Source organism: Tenrec ecaudatus, chromosome 9 (assembly GCF_050624435.1).
Source record: "Tenrec ecaudatus isolate mTenEca1 chromosome 9, mTenEca1.hap1, whole genome shotgun sequence".
NCBI classification, from domain to species: domain Eukaryota; kingdom Metazoa; phylum Chordata; class Mammalia; order Afrosoricida; family Tenrecidae; genus Tenrec; species Tenrec ecaudatus.
This window is the reverse complement of record NC_134538.1, coordinates 95,746,487-95,762,625: the sequence shown is the minus strand read 5'-3', so window position 1 is coordinate 95,762,625 and position 16,139 is coordinate 95,746,487. Positions and strand designations below refer to the sequence as shown.

Sequence of the window (16,139 nt, the reverse complement as noted above, 5' to 3'; positions counted from 1 at the left end):
AGTTCTTGAAGCAGGGATTCCCAGGAGCTTCCAGAAGTCCCCTATTGACCTCAGAAAGCTCGGTGTTGCGAGCAATCTTCCTGCACCGCAGGGTAAGGGCGTGTGAACTTGGTCGCAGCACCAGCCTAAGCGCTCGGCCCCTCCCGTTTCGGGGCCCCGCCCCCCTTAGCGAGAACCCTATAAAGCCGCGGCGACCAGGGTCCTCCGGTGGAAGGTCCCCTCTGGGCTCAGCGAGATCAGACGGCCAGCATCGCTGCGGAGCCATGGCGCAGGAGCTGGACCACCCGGAGTTCGCGGGCGCGGGCCAGCGCGCAGGCCTCCAGGTCTGGAGGGTGGAGAAGCTGGAGCTGGTGCCCGTGCCCGAGAGCGCCCAGGGCAACTTCTACGTCGGGGATGCCTACCTGGTGCTGCACACGGCCCAGGGGAGCCGAGGCTTCACCTACCGCCTGCACTTCTGGCTGGGTAAGGGCACCCAGGCCAAGGGCGGCCGGCCGCGGGCAGGGGAGGGTGACTAGCGGGAGGGACTGGGAGGTTACCGCGGCGCTCCCGTTCCCACAGGGTCGCCCCTTTCCAGCAGACCCACTTTGCTCCCAGGGATTCAGCATCTGGCCAAATAGGGAGCCGATCAATTTACTGGGTTAATCTTAACCTTTTGGGGGTGCGATTCCCATTCCCGGGTTTTAGGGACGCCTCCGAGTAGGACGCCTGTAGGTCTCCCACCGCTCGGTGCTGCGGTCCTGCCAAACACTCTCCTTCGGGCCAGTTCAGTCCTGGTCCCGTTGGCGCGGAGATGAAGTCAGACAAGTTTGTGGACTTCGGCGTCTGGCCGGGAGCCTGCCCTCCGCCCTTCTCCGATTCTCCCCCCCCCCCCTTGGGCATCAATTTGTATTTCTCTGCTAATTGCGCAGATCTGTGCTCCCGGCCCTTAACTCAGGATTCTGCTTGCACCGCGCTCAATGCGCACCATTACGAAAATGTTGGTGACTTTGGATGGAAATTAAAAAAAAATCTAGACAAATAAATAGCTCTGTGGTTAGCTTACTTACCTATTTATTTAGATGGGCTGCCTTATTATCAATATTTTCTCCTTATTTATTATCCCCCCCCTCCCACACACACGGTGTAGGGTGACACTAAAGGGCTCCTTCTTCGGGAGCAATTATTTGGCTTTGCCCTTGCTCCAGGCTCGCAGGACACTGGGCCCGTGTGTTCTACTTTTTCCACAGTCTACTTTTACTCATAAACATCCTGAATGTGCAGCCTCTCCCTGTGAGGTCCTGTGCCAGTGGGCACACCCCTCTAACAACCCGGCGATTCTCTGAGCCGCTTACCTTCTTGTACAAGCTGGCTCGCTCCGGTTGGGAGTTGAGTATATGTTTGCCTAGTTTTAGTTCTGTGCCCGAGTTTAAGGAGAACACACACACACACACAAACACACACACACACTTTGAAGTTGCTGAAAACCAAGATCTTGTATTTCTAACATGTGAAGTAGTCTTACCAAAAAAAAATCATAGAAAACCCTGGGAAGTGATTTTCTCCTAACCTAAGCCACCACTTCAAGCCAGAGCAGGCACCACAAAAATGAGACATGCTGGGGAGAGTGCGCTTTCTTAATTGCAAACTTCAACATTAGAGTTCAGTGCTTGCTTGAAGGGGCTAACCCGGAATTGCAAATATTTTGCCTTCCCTCCTATAATGCCAGTATGCTGGTTAGAATATTAACACACAACAATCCGTGTTTTGACACCAGAAGCCATGCAAATCTTAAATGTAACCTGTGGTCATGAATGAATGGTTCCCTGTGATATCATTTTTCCATTTTTCCCAGAACATGGATATGAAATGAATAAAAATTTCTAAACTGCCACATTTGTCACTTGGCTGAAGTAAAACATTTAAAAAAAAAGCAACAACATGGTGTAGATAGACATGAATTTGACTTTCATCAGAAGATTGGAAAATGGCTACAAACACAATGTTTGTATTTTGCAAGTGCTTTGCAAGGTCAGCAGTTTGAAACCACAGCTCGGAGGGAGAAAGATGAGTCTGCGCTGGCAAAACGTGACAGTCTCAGTTCTGCTTCGTCCTACAGGGTTGTATTAGGGTGAGTTTGTACTAGCGCTTTCCGCGTATGGACTCACCCTTTAGGACATGGAAATTCCTTTGGGGAAGGACCTGATTTCATTAGTTGGATTCCTACTTCTATTGCACTGGACAGAGAAGTTATGCCATATATATATTTGTTACTATAAATATATTTCTGCTAAGTTGGCAAGGAAAAATGGTGAGTGAAGAGGTTCGTAACGTTGGTCACTATGTGACAGAGGGGCTTTACTGCCAATCCTTATGATTTGTCAGGAAGCGGTAAAGTAAATGGGTGTTGTTAGGTGCCCTCCATTCCGATCATCCAACTCATAGGTCTCCGGCTTGAAGCACGAGGAAACACCGTCCGATCCTGTATCATCCTCACAAATGTCGTCTGCGATGTTGGAGCCCCTGTGTCAGCCACCGAGTCAACCCATCTTGTCGAGGATCTTCTTTTTTCACTTTCCCCCTTTGTTTGTGTGGAGAAAACGAATTTGATTCCTCATGTGGTCCAGAGAAAAGAGAGATGAGAAACGGACTGACACACCTTCCAAGCGAGGTCTGACTGAATCCAAAGAGCCACGCAGGATATGCACTTTACAGACCGAGTTGGAAGTGGTTTCGTTCTTTCAATAAGATAAGCCTAAACAGTAACTTCGGCAAAATCCTTGGTCAAAAAAGAGGTGCCCTGTTGCATAGTGGTTTATGAATTGGGCTGCTGACCACAAGGCCAGCAGTTTGAAACCACCAGTGGCTCCGAAGTCTGTCTCCTACTGTGAAGGGCCTTTCTTTTTGTCCCCTGCTAATTCTTCACTCTGCTGGCTGGCCCTGGTGGGTCTCCCATGAGAGCCGGACCCACTGCCATCAGAGGGCAACTCCTAGCTGGCCTCTGAGCCTGTAAATAGTTCCTGGAACAGAGAGCTGCAACTTTCTCTGCGGAGCAACCGGTGGATTCACTGCGGGCCTGCCCTGTTCATCTCCAGGGCCTGTCCTATCTGAATACTTACTTATCCAGAGTATCAGAGCCAGCTGCTTCCAAGGAGAAATCTGGCTCTACTTCTTCCAAAGCCTGTTTGTTCATTCTTCTGGCCGTCCATGATATATTTAATACTGTTTGTCAATTCTATTCCTAAAATGCACCCATTCTTTTCTGCTCTTCCTTATTCGTTGTCTAGCTTTCTTATGCATAGGAGGCAGTGGAAAATACGAAGGTTGGGGTCAGGGTCAGGCACACCTCTATCCTCAAAGTGATATTTTTGCCCCTTGTATTAAGTTTTTTTTTACTTGCTTCCTTGAATATTGGGTATGGATAAAAAATGAAATCCGAAGCACAACATCCTGAGGCCATTGAGCTGATTGTGTTTCATCGTGATCCTCCAGGATAGAGTAGAACTGCCTCAATGGTTCCCAAAGACGTAATCTTTACTGAAGCAGATTGTCACATCTTTCTCTAACACTGGTTGGTGGCAGCCAACCTTTGTGGCAGCAGCTGAGGACGTAAGCCCTGTGTTGCCAGGGCGCCTCAGAAGTACAAGATGGGTGCATTTAAACTTCCGGCTTATTAAGACAATGTATCATCAACAACCTCCATTCAAAGAAGAAAACAGATGGATACACAAAAATAGGCTAACATTCTTACCTGCTAACGTTAAGCCCGTGGACATGATACAGTCCAATCTGTAAACATGCCCACGTCTTGGGGAGTGGCTGACTTTCCGAGGGCACCCTGCCTTCTCGGCTCTCCCCTGAGAGCCTGACCCACTGCCATCGAGACGGCCACCCATAGTTGGCCTCTGAGACTGTAAATAGTTCCTAGATCCGATACTTCAACTTTCTCTGAGGAGCACTGGTGGTTTGAACTGCGGGCCTTGTGATTAGCAGTCCAACATTTACCGGACAGTACCATCAGATGGCGCTCTTTCCAGGAAAGCCACCGCCATCGAGTCCATTCTGGTGCCTAGGGACCTTACAGCACCTGGTAAAGCTGCCCCTGTGGGGTTCTGCGATCATAACTCCTTATGGGAGTAGAAAGTTCAGTTTTTCTCCTGCAGAGTGACAGGGGTTTCGAACTGTGACCCTTTGGGCTCGCAGTCCAACTTGCAGCCACTAAGCCCGCAGGGCCTAGAGAGGTGGTACTGGTCAATGGCCCATCGTTTCCTGAGGCAATCTCCCACTACAGAGCTCAGCCTAACCAGGACGTGGTCCCCATTCTCATGTCTTCATCTTAAAGTTAAGAGAGGCCACTGGCTATAAGCCCGTCATGAGGCAATTCGATGCCGTGATTCAAATAACAAAGCGCTAGTGGAGAGGGCAGGGGTCAGGTAAGAGGGACTGAATCAGGTGTTGAGTAGTCTCATGCATCTCAGGCTATGGAGCAAGTCATGGCTGAACTATTAGCTGGCAAGAGGGTGGGAAGAGGGTGGACCTAGTGGGCATCTGAAACATTTCCTTAAGAAAATGGGTGTAAGTACTTATAATTATATGCAACAAATTCTACCTCACTAACCTTTTTTACTGAAATCTTACTAGAGCTAATTATAGATTATTCACAATGCAGTGCAAGTACTAACAGAGGCGTCCTGTCCAGTTCACCCTGATTCCTCCGAGCGTAACATTTCATAGCATGATTGTGTAATATCATAACCACAACGTGAACCGTCATAGGATTCCCTTTATTCGGCGTTCTCTAGTTTCAGCTGTACTGCTTTATGTGTGCGTGCATACACGCAGCTCTGTGGATGTTTGTGTCGGTTTGCTTACCACGAAGGGCAAGCCACCGAGTGCTCATGTCGCCCTGTTATAAACGCCTCCCCTGCCCACCTGTGTATAGTCCCTGCACCACCCACCTTACTAAATAAAATTTGTCTTTTCAAACACGTTATTAATGAAGTCTTTAAAAAAACTTTTCAAGTCATTTTATTGGGGGTTCGTACAGCTCTTATCACAATCCATCCATCCATACATTGTGTCAAGTACATTTGTACGTTTGTTGCCATCATCATTCTCAAAACATTTTCTTTCTACTTGAGCCCTGGTATCAGCTCCTCATTTTTCCCCTTCCTCCCCACTATCACCCTCCCTCATGAACCCTTGATAATTTATAAATTATTGTTATTTTTTCACATCTTACACTGAATGATGTCTCCCTTCACCCATTTTTCTGTTGTCTCCCCCAGGGAGGGGATTGTATGTAGATCGTTGTGATCGGTTCTCCCTTTCTCCCCCACCTTCCCCTTTCCCTCCTGGTATGCTACTATGTAGCCTTTTGACATTAACTTTCGTCCCTCAAAAATTTGCTGGAGAGCATCCAAGTTGTTTCATGTTTCAATAGTTCATTCTTTTTAGTGCTGAGTAAGGTTCCCTGTCTGTGGGTTCTACAATTTGCTTAAACCATTCATTCATTGTAACCCAAATATTAACATATTAGAAGCCTCAAGATTAGCATCAGTAAAGACTAAAACAAATGCAAACTATTTTCCTAGTCTGATCTTCTTGGCTGCACCAAATTACCTGATTTCTGTTGGAATGTGGCAATAAATCTTCAGCACACTTAGACATGGATCTTCAAAAACTTTTTTGAGGTGTTATAAAAAAAGCAAGAACAAACCCAATTCATTTACAATAATTATTGGCACAATACTGCTTTATAATGTTGTTTTTTCCCTGTTTCTGCTGAAATCTCTTCCTGGAAAGGCTATTTTTTTGTACCGATGTACAACTCAGAGAGATCGTCTGGTTTCTTTGACATCAGAAGGTCTGCTATAAGTTTTTTGTGTGCTTGCTTTGTTAGGGAAGGAGTGTACCCAAGATGAAAGCACCGCGGCTGCCATCTTCACGGTTCAAATGGACGACTATTTGGGTGGCAAACCAGTACAGAACAGAGAACTTCAAGGCTACGAGTCTACTGATTTTGTTGGCTATTTCAAAGGAGGCCTGAAATACAAGGTAAACACCATTCTTCAAACAAGGTTCCTTTTCTGCCTCGGTTTGCATACACCAAAAATACGTTGAAGGTAGGGCTTTTTCTTTGACTGGGTTTTGTTTTAAATAAAGTTCAGTGATTTCAGTTATGCCTTTCAAGAACCCTCTTTTAATGTTTCATTATTTTACTTTAAGAGTTACTAAATTATTATTAATATAGTTAGTTTCTTTTTTCTTCCAAAGTACACATATCATAGTAAAGCATATTTAGCATCAATTGTGTGTATTTGAGAAACAAAAATTATTCAAGGAATTAAACAGATGAATAAATAAAGACCAACCTTTTAAATGCTCAATGCATTCAGTGCCTTGTGTAAAAGTGCCCGGGGTCCTGGGAAGTAGCTAGTAATCCTTCTACATCCTCCAGCCACCATCTCCACTATTAGTATTCTGTTACACAGCATGGGCACCCATTGCAGACAAACATTTCAGAAATATGGATACAAGAAGACCCTCAACAGGTGTTCTGCACACCCCACCACTACACTCTTGCAGCATATCACCTGTTGTGGATTGAATTGTGTCCTTTAAAAATATGTGTCAATTTCTCTGGGCCATGATTCTCAGTGGTTTGGCAGTTATGATGTAATTTGGTAGTTACATAATGAAATATGCTTTCCTCATGCTGTGATCTGATGTGATAAGCCCATTAGTTGTAAGGGGCCTGGGGTGGGTGGTAATGTCTGTATTTAGGTAGCAGATCTAAGGGGAGTTTTCCTGGAGTGAACTCTGCTGGCCCCAGGGGTAAACATTGGGTTCCAAAGCCAAGTTTGGCAGCCAATTCAAGGGACAAAGGTGCGGTTGCCTTCTTCTATGCAGATCTATGGTCTCAGAAACCTGGGGGAGGGGGAGGACGTGGCATTTCTACTGTCTGGTAAGGTCCCTATGAGTTGCAATCTACTCAATGGCAATGGGCTTAGGCTTTAGGGAGGCTTTTATCTATTGTGTTAGAAGAGATAAAAGTAAAGGAGCAGAGCAAGAGGGTCTCAGCACCACTACAAAAGGATAGTCAGGAGCAGAGCCTGTCCTTTGGACTGAAGGGTTCCCTGTGCTGAGAATCTCCTAGACCCAGGTGATGATTGATGCCGAGACACATGGAAATCTCCAAGGAATGCCAGTCCCACTGATGTTAAAAGGAGATAAGAACCTTTCCCTAGAGATGCTAGTGAAAGTTTTCTCTGAGAGCTGGTGCCCTGGATCCAGACTTCTCCTTTTTGTAGCTGTGAGATAGGAAGAAGACAAAAACCCTCACCAAGCCAACAATGAACAGCATCGGGATAAACAGAGAAAAGATTGAAAGTGTCAGGATTTAATTTCATGTCCGTGGAAGCAACGGTGAAGAAATCGAAGGATGCTTTGCAACTCACCTGTTGCAAAAGACCCCTGTAGAGTGCTCCAGAGCACGGGTGTTACTGTGAAGAGTAAGGGGAGCGTGGCCCAAGTGTGTCAGTCTGGGCACACCAGAGAAACAAATCCACAGAAACTCAAGTATAAGAGAGAGTTTTACATAAAGGATGAGTGCACAGCAAGAAAACATCCCAACCCAGTGCTGCCCAAGCCCACAAGTCCAACATTAACCCACAAAGTCCTCCTCCATCCCACAAAACACACACTATGACCCCACTGCAGGAGGAAAGCTGAATCAGTGAATGTGTAAGCATCTCAGCACTGGCAGGGATCTCCACATGGCTGCTCCAGCACCCAAGACTGCATCAGGGTAGGTCCATGCAGCTTCTCCTCAGGGATGGCTCACAGGAAGTGAGACTTGCCAGCTGAAGCAGGGAACGGGCTAAGGCAGATGCACCCTGATCCGGCCATCACAAAGCAAGAGACCCAAGAACTAGAAAGTTGAGTCTCACTGAACCATTTATCTCTCTGCCCTTCAATTAACCCCACATGTGTTTATCAGCCAGGTTGGCACAATAAACTTTATCTCACCAAGCCATGGCATTTTCAATGACCTCATATACACATGTGAATATGGCAAACTGAGGAAGAGTTGATAGAGTTTAATGATATTATTGGCAAAGAATATTGGGTAGCTTATGGCCTGCTAAAAGAAAAAACAAATCTGCCTCGGAAAAAGTACGGGTGGAAGATGTCTTAGAAGTGAGGACGGTGAGTCTTCATCTCCTGTACTTTGAATATGTTCCCGGGAGGGAGAAGTCCTACGAGGGTCCGTGAAGAGAGGACACTCTCAGTGAGAGGGGCTGGCACAGCGACTGCTTAATTAGGAGTTCAAGCATATCCGCTGTGGTGAGGATAGTGTAGGAACGGGTCAGGTTTTGTTCTGTGGCCCATAAGGTTGCTGTAAGTTGGGATCAACTCAATCAAGATAACAACAGCAATAAAGTGTGAGATAACATTTCCATTTGTTAGTGCCAGATAACTACGGTATCTCTGTTACAGCAGCTCTAGATGAGGGAAACAGAACTGGATATCAGGAATGGGGTGTGCTAGGGGTTGCCTAAAACATAGAAGTGGTTTTAGAATTAGGTAGTTCCTGGAACAGTTAAAGATAGGCGCCATGGTGGCGTAGTGGTTACTCGAGCTGCTACTTAGAATGTCAGCAGTTTGGAACCATCAGCCACTCTGCAGGAGACGATGAGGCTTTCTACTCCCACACAGATTGATAGTCTCCCAAACCCACAGGAATAGTTCTACCCTGTCCTGAAGGGTCTCTGAGTCAGAATAGACTGAATAGTAGTGAGTTTTTAAAAATAGTAAAAGATGGCCTTGAAGAGACTGCTGGTACAATTATGGACATGAGGCCATTAGTGGGGGCTCAGAAGGAAATGAGGAGAGCTAGAACACTAGAGGTGGTGAGAATCTGTAACAGAGGATTGGTAGCAACAAAAGTAGGAGACTGGCACGAGCTGGCGCGGGAGCTGGCCTATGGAACGAGACTGCTGAGGGCCTTTGTGGTGCAGCTTACTGGCGAAACGAGGCGCATCCAGGAATGGATCTGTAGCGTTCATGAGGTGTCTCAAACTTGCCTGAGTGTAATAGAGTGCAGAGTTGGCTGTTCCAATACTGGAGCAGTATTAATTTACATTTCCTTCATCCTAAATATATATATGACACATACCCAAATATGCATAAACATGGGAATATTCAGTGCCTTGCTCGAATATTTTGTGATTTAATTAAGATGAGGGAAGAATACATTTCCTTCTCTTATCTCTTTTGAATTTAATTTTTTTGTTCTTAACTACAAACCACCTTATATATGCTCCCATTTTATTTAAATCATATTAGCTCCTATGTTTGATGAGCCTACAACGTCCAACAGTTTCAGTGAGCTGGGTCTTCTATGTGCTCTGGCATCACCTTGATCATGAGTCCATCTTGTCACACGTCCCTTGTTTGACTTTGAGCAAGTGCTTGAGCTCCCTGTGCTCATTTTCCTCAAATATATTCAGATATAATAACAGCTGCTTTATACTGATGTTTTATGTATTAAACAGCAAATTAAATGGTAAAACTGCCTACATAGAATATTTACAAGTTTCAAAATAAATAGAGACTTTTTGGTATTCTTTACCTTTCAAACTATGAGCAGGACTACTGAAATCAAATTTCTGGATATGTGTTTGAAAGTGGACATTCTAAAAGTAGTTTTGCAATGATTGGATAGCTATTACTTATCCGTTGTCAACATGTGACAACTACCGCAAATCAGCATTTTCAGAACAATGATGTGTGGGAGTAGAAGTCAAATTTATCAGCAAAGAAATCAATTCTCTATCTTATCATCAGAAGCACTGGGCATGTCACCGTGTGCAGTTGTAGCAATAGGATGTGTGGGCGCCGAGAAAATTAACTTCCCCAAATAGCAAGGACTACTAAGTTCTACTTAATTTCATCCCGTCACTAGCTTGAAGCTTATAGTTATGCAGTTCACAAATGTTCTTTCATCCAAACAACATGCTTGGGATGTAAATTTCATTACCACCACGTTATAAATAATCAAATGGAGGCTTTGAGAGACTGTGTAATTTGCCAAGGTCTCCTGGCTGGTATGTGAGTGGGTGGACGATTGGCTCTAGTGCCTGAATTCGCCTTCATCATTCTGTGATGTAATCAACGTAACTAGATGGTTCCCATCCTGGAACAGTGTCTAGTTTAAAATTACTATAAATAAACAGAAACTGTATCTCTTTGGAACGCACAGTACTTCCTTGACAAAATCAGCCATTGTCAATTCATTGAGAACTCTATGGAGTATCAACCTTGAGATAATTTTCTGGTGTCATTCGATTGATTTGTATTATTTTTATCTAAGTTTCTTTTTATGGGGTGGTGCCCAAAGAGGGAATAGATTATAGAGGATTATTACATTTCCCATAAATTAAATCTCTGACTAATCCTACCCTTTCCAAGCTCAAAATACCACTACCCCAGTCATGACTGTAGTCAGTGACTATCAGTCATCTGTCTGCAAGCCTGTATTTACGATGCTGCTATTTAGAGAACTACCCGTAACCCCCACCCTCTTGCTTGTCTTACTTGCATTCGGCCTTATGAAAGGATGAAAAGCTTGAAGATTATAGGGTTAATTTGCAGAATGTTCACAGAGCAATTACTTTTTGTCTGATATAGAAACTCACAAAATGCAACACGTAACTTCTTTTTGTTTGTTTGTTTGTTTTCCAAACCATTTTATTGGGAGCTAATCCAGATATCATAGCATTCCATTGTTCAATCACATCAAGCAGTACAAGAGGTAACTTCTTTTGTGCACCTGTGATAGCAAGTTATGCACATTATTTCACAATTAATTGTGGAAATAAAGATGACAGATACTAACATTAAATGAAAAAGTGAAAGACTGAAAATCATGTAAGAAAAAGTAGTTGATACAGACTTTCTTCTTAAGCCCTTTTGTTATTTGATGTGGTTCATTTTATTTTGTTTAATCTAGTTTTAGTTTCATTAGCAATATACAACTAATATACTATCTCTCCTACCTTAGGATAGACATACTCAGACCTACTGTATTTAGAAAACACTGTCAGGAAATAAAGAGGTTGGTTGATTCTTTAGCATAAAAATGAGATTCATAAACAGAAGCAGCTCATACCTGGCCAGCACCCAGTTCGCTGCTTCCATCTGAACACTGACAATAGGACTATATAGGCGGCCTTGTTCTCTGGCCTCCCTTCGGCAGTGTTCGTGGTCTCCAACTCTCCTTCGAGCTCCTTTCACTTTTATTTCCTGATATCCTCCGATGTCTTCTCAGTAAGTCACTACAGTAATTTCCAAAGGGCACAAGCTAAGGTGCTTTCTTTTTTGTTTATGCAACAAGGTTTTATACACTACTTACAGGGTTAAACGGAATTGTTAAAATATGAAGGAGAAGAACCAAGGAGACCAAAAGAAAAAAGAAAACCCCACATCAATCAACCTGTTGAAGGTTGTGGAATTTTCTCTTCATTGTACTTAACTTTTCTCCTGCACACAGGAGATTTACTGCGGCCCCGTGAAGCACAGAGTGTGCGCTAAGGCCTGTGGGGCTTTATGGTTTGCTCTGTCCAGTGCGATGCTTCATCTGTTTTCTCTTGGTTTTGCTTTGCTTCTTCCCATTGAACAGGCTGGAGGTGTGGCATCTGGACTAAACCATGTTCTCACCAATGACCTGTCAGCTCAGAGGCTCCTCCATGTGAAGGGGCGAAGGGTGGTCAGAGCCACGGAAGTTCCCCTGAGCTGGGACAGCTTCAACAAGGGTGATTGCTTCATCATTGACCTTGGAACTGTAAGTTTGCGTACTTCTTAGACTTCTAAGGGATGTATCAGATGTCATTGAACCTCATGGTTTTTCTACATGTAGGAAAAAGGTCAGTGCTGATGATAGATGTATTCACTGTGTGAGTGATTAGCAAGTGTTTAGATGCTACATCAAATCTGACTTCAGAGTTTTTCTTTTCTTTGCTAAGTTTAGAATAGAAGAATGATTTAGTTCTTCCTTCCATAGAACAGAAATTGAATGATTTTAAATGAATTTCCTCCTCTTTCTGAACAGAACTTCCTCTAATTATTTTTGTATTTAGTTGTATGTTGGGAAACATAGCTTGAAAGGGAAATTGACTCCCCCAAGGATCAAAGATTTTGAAGACTCTTTAACTCTAAGGTTTATAGGCTTTGGAATTTAAAATGGACACAGAACAGCCTCTGAAAGGCTTCCTGAGGACTGTAGGAGCAAATGTAAATTTATTTCACACACACACGCACATCCACACACGCATGCACACGCACACACATGCACACATGCACATACACGTCAACCACATGTCATCAAGTTGACTTTCAACTCATGGCAATCACATGTGTGTCAGAATAGACCTATATTCCACAGAAGCTTTCAATTGTTGAATTTTCAGGAATAGATTGCTAGAACTTTCTTCCCAGAAGAAAGTTGGTGAATTTAAGGCTCCAACCTTCCAATTAACAGCTAAATGTATTAATGGTTTGCACCACCCCGAGACTTTATGGATATACATACACATTTCTCAGTATGAGGAGATTTCAAAAAGTCCTCGGGAAAATTCCATGATCTTTTCATTCAATTTTCATTAAGTTTTTGATTCCCTTCTTATCATGATCCACAATGTCATATTATTTCACATATTTCAATTATTGTAGCGTTTATTACATTAGGTGGCTTCTTGTGAGTTGGGATCAACTTAATAGCAACTGGTTTTTGTGGTTGTTAGGTGCTGTCTAGTCGATTCCAACTCCTATTGGCCTCATGTACAACACAGTGTGGCTCGGTCTGGTGTTTAGAACTCCTAAACAGGGACGTTCCCACTGATTGTATAATTCACTACGGACATTACTTGAAAGTGTTAACCTTTCATGTGTGTAATAGAATGAACTTATTTCACAGTTTAAATAAATCATTTGATTAACCTAAATAGCTTCCAATTCAGCTTTTCAACTATAAGGGGGCTTCAAAATTTTTTTCCATTGTGGAAAATGAGATTAAAAGATAATGGAATTTTTTTTCAAGAACCTTTTCCCTCCTCAGATTTGCTCTTTATCTTAGGCAAATTATTATCCTCTCTGAGTCTTGGCTTCCTCACTTATTTTTTACATCTGGTTCCGACCTTAGCTGACTATGATTCAGTCTCATCTGCCACACAGTCCTGGCTGGGAAATGGCCACTATTACTTATCTCAGTTTCACGCAAGGAGAGAAAGCTTTAGGACCTTGGAGAGAAGCCCTTGCATTCATACCAGCGATGTAGGCTAGGATCTGGGTTTGTTATTATTAATTTTAATTCATTTTCTTTTCCTGCAATAACTTGATAGAATATATAATGGAAAGTCCCCATAGCAGAGGGATTTGCTTGTGGATTCAGAATCTGTACCCCACAGAATTGGTGATGCTTACTGTTTTGTCCGACTTAGGACATACTGAAAGTACATGATTAATTAAGATACAATTTTGTAGAACGAATATTCCTTGAATTTCATAATGAGTTAGGTGCATGGGTTGCTGTGCTGTTGGCTTTTCTCATAGGTGACATTTGTCTGTGGGAACACGACCAACAAATCCAGGCTTACAGAACAAGGGTAGCCAGACTCAAGGACATTCATCTCTCCAGTAGTGAACTATCTTTATTACTGCAGTTAATCATCTTGAATGGCTTCCAGGTCCTCTTCTGTTCTCCAGCCTGTTTAAGGAACCATTTGGAGTAATTTTTTTTTTTATGAAAGAGCTTGTGCTTTGTTATTTTTAATGTAGAAAGTTACAAAATCTGGAAGGAATATCTTAATAGGAACCAGGCACTGGACTCCTACCTACAGAAGAGCCACGTGGTCTTTGGTCATGTTACTGACCTTTCACCAGTTGGTCTGTCGCCAAGAGTTTCTAAATGGTGATAAGTTCTGGTAATGGATTTTGGGGGCTGTCTTAGTTCACAAACAAGGATATGGAAATAGAAATTTCTGTATAATACCACTTAATAAAAGATGTTAAGCTAATTTTCAACTTCTGTATTGAAAGCTACAGAGGAAGCAGCACATTTTTCTCTACATTTGTTTGATTACCCAGGTGTGATAAATGAAAACTAAACACCTACAGCTGTCACCTAACTCAAACCACCTGACCAGAACTAAGGTTATCTATATGACTTAAATCCTGAATCATGTTCATGTTTGAGGGATGACAGTTTTTAAAATTAATCAGTCAGTATTATTAGTGTAATATGTTATATTCTTCAGAAGCACTTACCGTTTCATAGGATTTTAGACTGTAGTAAGTAATGCCTAGATGTGACAATATCATTTCCTCTATTTGAGGCATTAGATTTAAACAATAATGTTTTACATCACTTTGCTTACTGTGGTAGTTATATAATCTGTTGTCAACTTGAGACTATTAAGAGCGAAGTGGTGCAGTTTAGCCTGTCAATCAGGTCACAGCTTGACAGATGATGCATGTAGAGGCACTATGGAGATAAATACTTCTCTGGGGGTGGGACACAGACACTCTTCCTGTGAGATATTCCTGATGACAAGCCACATGGAGCTACATTGATAGAGCCAGGGCCCGGAACTGGAGGAGCCACATGGAGACCACTGCCAGCACTGAGAAGCTTCCACCACCACTGGATCCTCAAGACTTTCCATCCACTGGCCTGTGATCTTCCTGCATTTGGCATCATTTTATGTGTTGCATGAGTCTGAAGAGGTATTTATACACTGATATCAGACTTATGGGCTAATATGAGACTTATGAATTGATCTGGATTGGGCTAGGATATTTTCTCCACATACAACTGCTCTTTGATATAAAGTTCTTTCTTACACACACCTTGCACACCCATGAATTTTTCTCTCTAGTCTACCCAGACTAACACACTCATGAAGAAAACTGTCAACATTTTACAGTGTGATTCATATAAATCCTACTGTGTTTAGTGCATTTAGAAAATAATACAGAACATGGCTAGATGTAGCCATTTTGGAACTTACTGAATCTTTGGAAAGCATTTATCAACTATGAATTTTGATGTTAGTGCACTTGTTCATCATGATTTTATGTCCCTGTTAGTTTTAAAGCGACATGTGGGAGGAATGCGTGCACACACCCTCTAAGAGTATTGCAACAAAGGAATGCTGAATTTGTTCATGTTAAACATTAATGAAAAAAAAGCTCATATGCTCAAAATTTAGGAGCTGGGGTTACTTCTTTTAAAAATCTGTGTCAGAGGAGAACTAGATTTCAGCAGGGCCGGTTGTTTGCAGTGAGTTACTGATGGAGTTTTTTGCATGCTCGGCTGCCTGATGCCCTAGTTGGTCAGTTATGCAGGTTTGCGGTACTCTCTCCTCACTATTTATAATTGATCAGTCACTCCCTCTTTGCTCAGTCAGGCAGCTGTGACAAAGCAGCTGACCTTGGCTTGCACTTCCTCATCTCGTACCCAGTGTTCAGCTCACACTGTTTGACTTTCACCCCACTCTGAATGTGAGACACGTGAACGTTTGCTGTGTTCACCACGGCTGTATGATGAAGGGCGCTGGGCTCTTCTCCCAAATCCCTTGCGCCTGGGTTTGTTTCTTAGTTACCTCCAATCTCTTCCTGCCCCGTTTTGCACCAGAAAAATTGATCTTAGACCATTTCACATTTTCACTTACTTTAAATCCCAGTCCCCAAGGTAAAGGGCCTAGCTACTGATATGCAAAGTGAATTTTTTAGAGAGAATTCTCACAAAACAAACTTTTGTGGTTGTTGTGTCCCACCACGTCTAGTCCGGTTCTTACTGACCCGATAGTTGCCCTGTAAGGGTGCTGAGACTGTAGTCTTTTAAAAAATTTTTATTTTTCAAAAGCTGATTATTGTGCATTGGGTGAAGCTTCACAAAACAGACCAGTTGTCCATGAAGCACTTCATACATCTTACTTAGTCACGGAATTATTTCTCTCCCGTGTGCCATTGCTTCCTTTCTGGTGTCCCCTGTCACTCCTCCCTCCTTCACAACCCTCTGTTCCCAGGCAAGCACTGCCCTTGGGTCCCAAATGGTTGATGGTTGTAAAGAGTGGGCACCTCCCTAGTGTGGCTCTTGT

At 43.2% G+C, this 16,139-nt stretch overlaps 1 protein-coding gene across 1 annotated transcript in view; it reads left to right on the top strand.

The window, feature by feature from the left end:
- Nucleotides 1-263: 263 nt before the first annotated feature.
- Nucleotides 264-16,139, top strand: part of SCIN (scinderin) — an 83,467-nt gene continuing 67,591 nt past the window's right edge. Inside the window, exons 1-3 of the mRNA XM_075557597.1 lie at nt 264-462; nt 5,879-6,033; nt 11,663-11,824. Coding sequence (XP_075413712.1) covers nt 264-462; nt 5,879-6,033; nt 11,663-11,824 — 516 coding nt within the window. The remainder of the gene's footprint in view (nt 463-5,878; nt 6,034-11,662; nt 11,825-16,139) is intronic.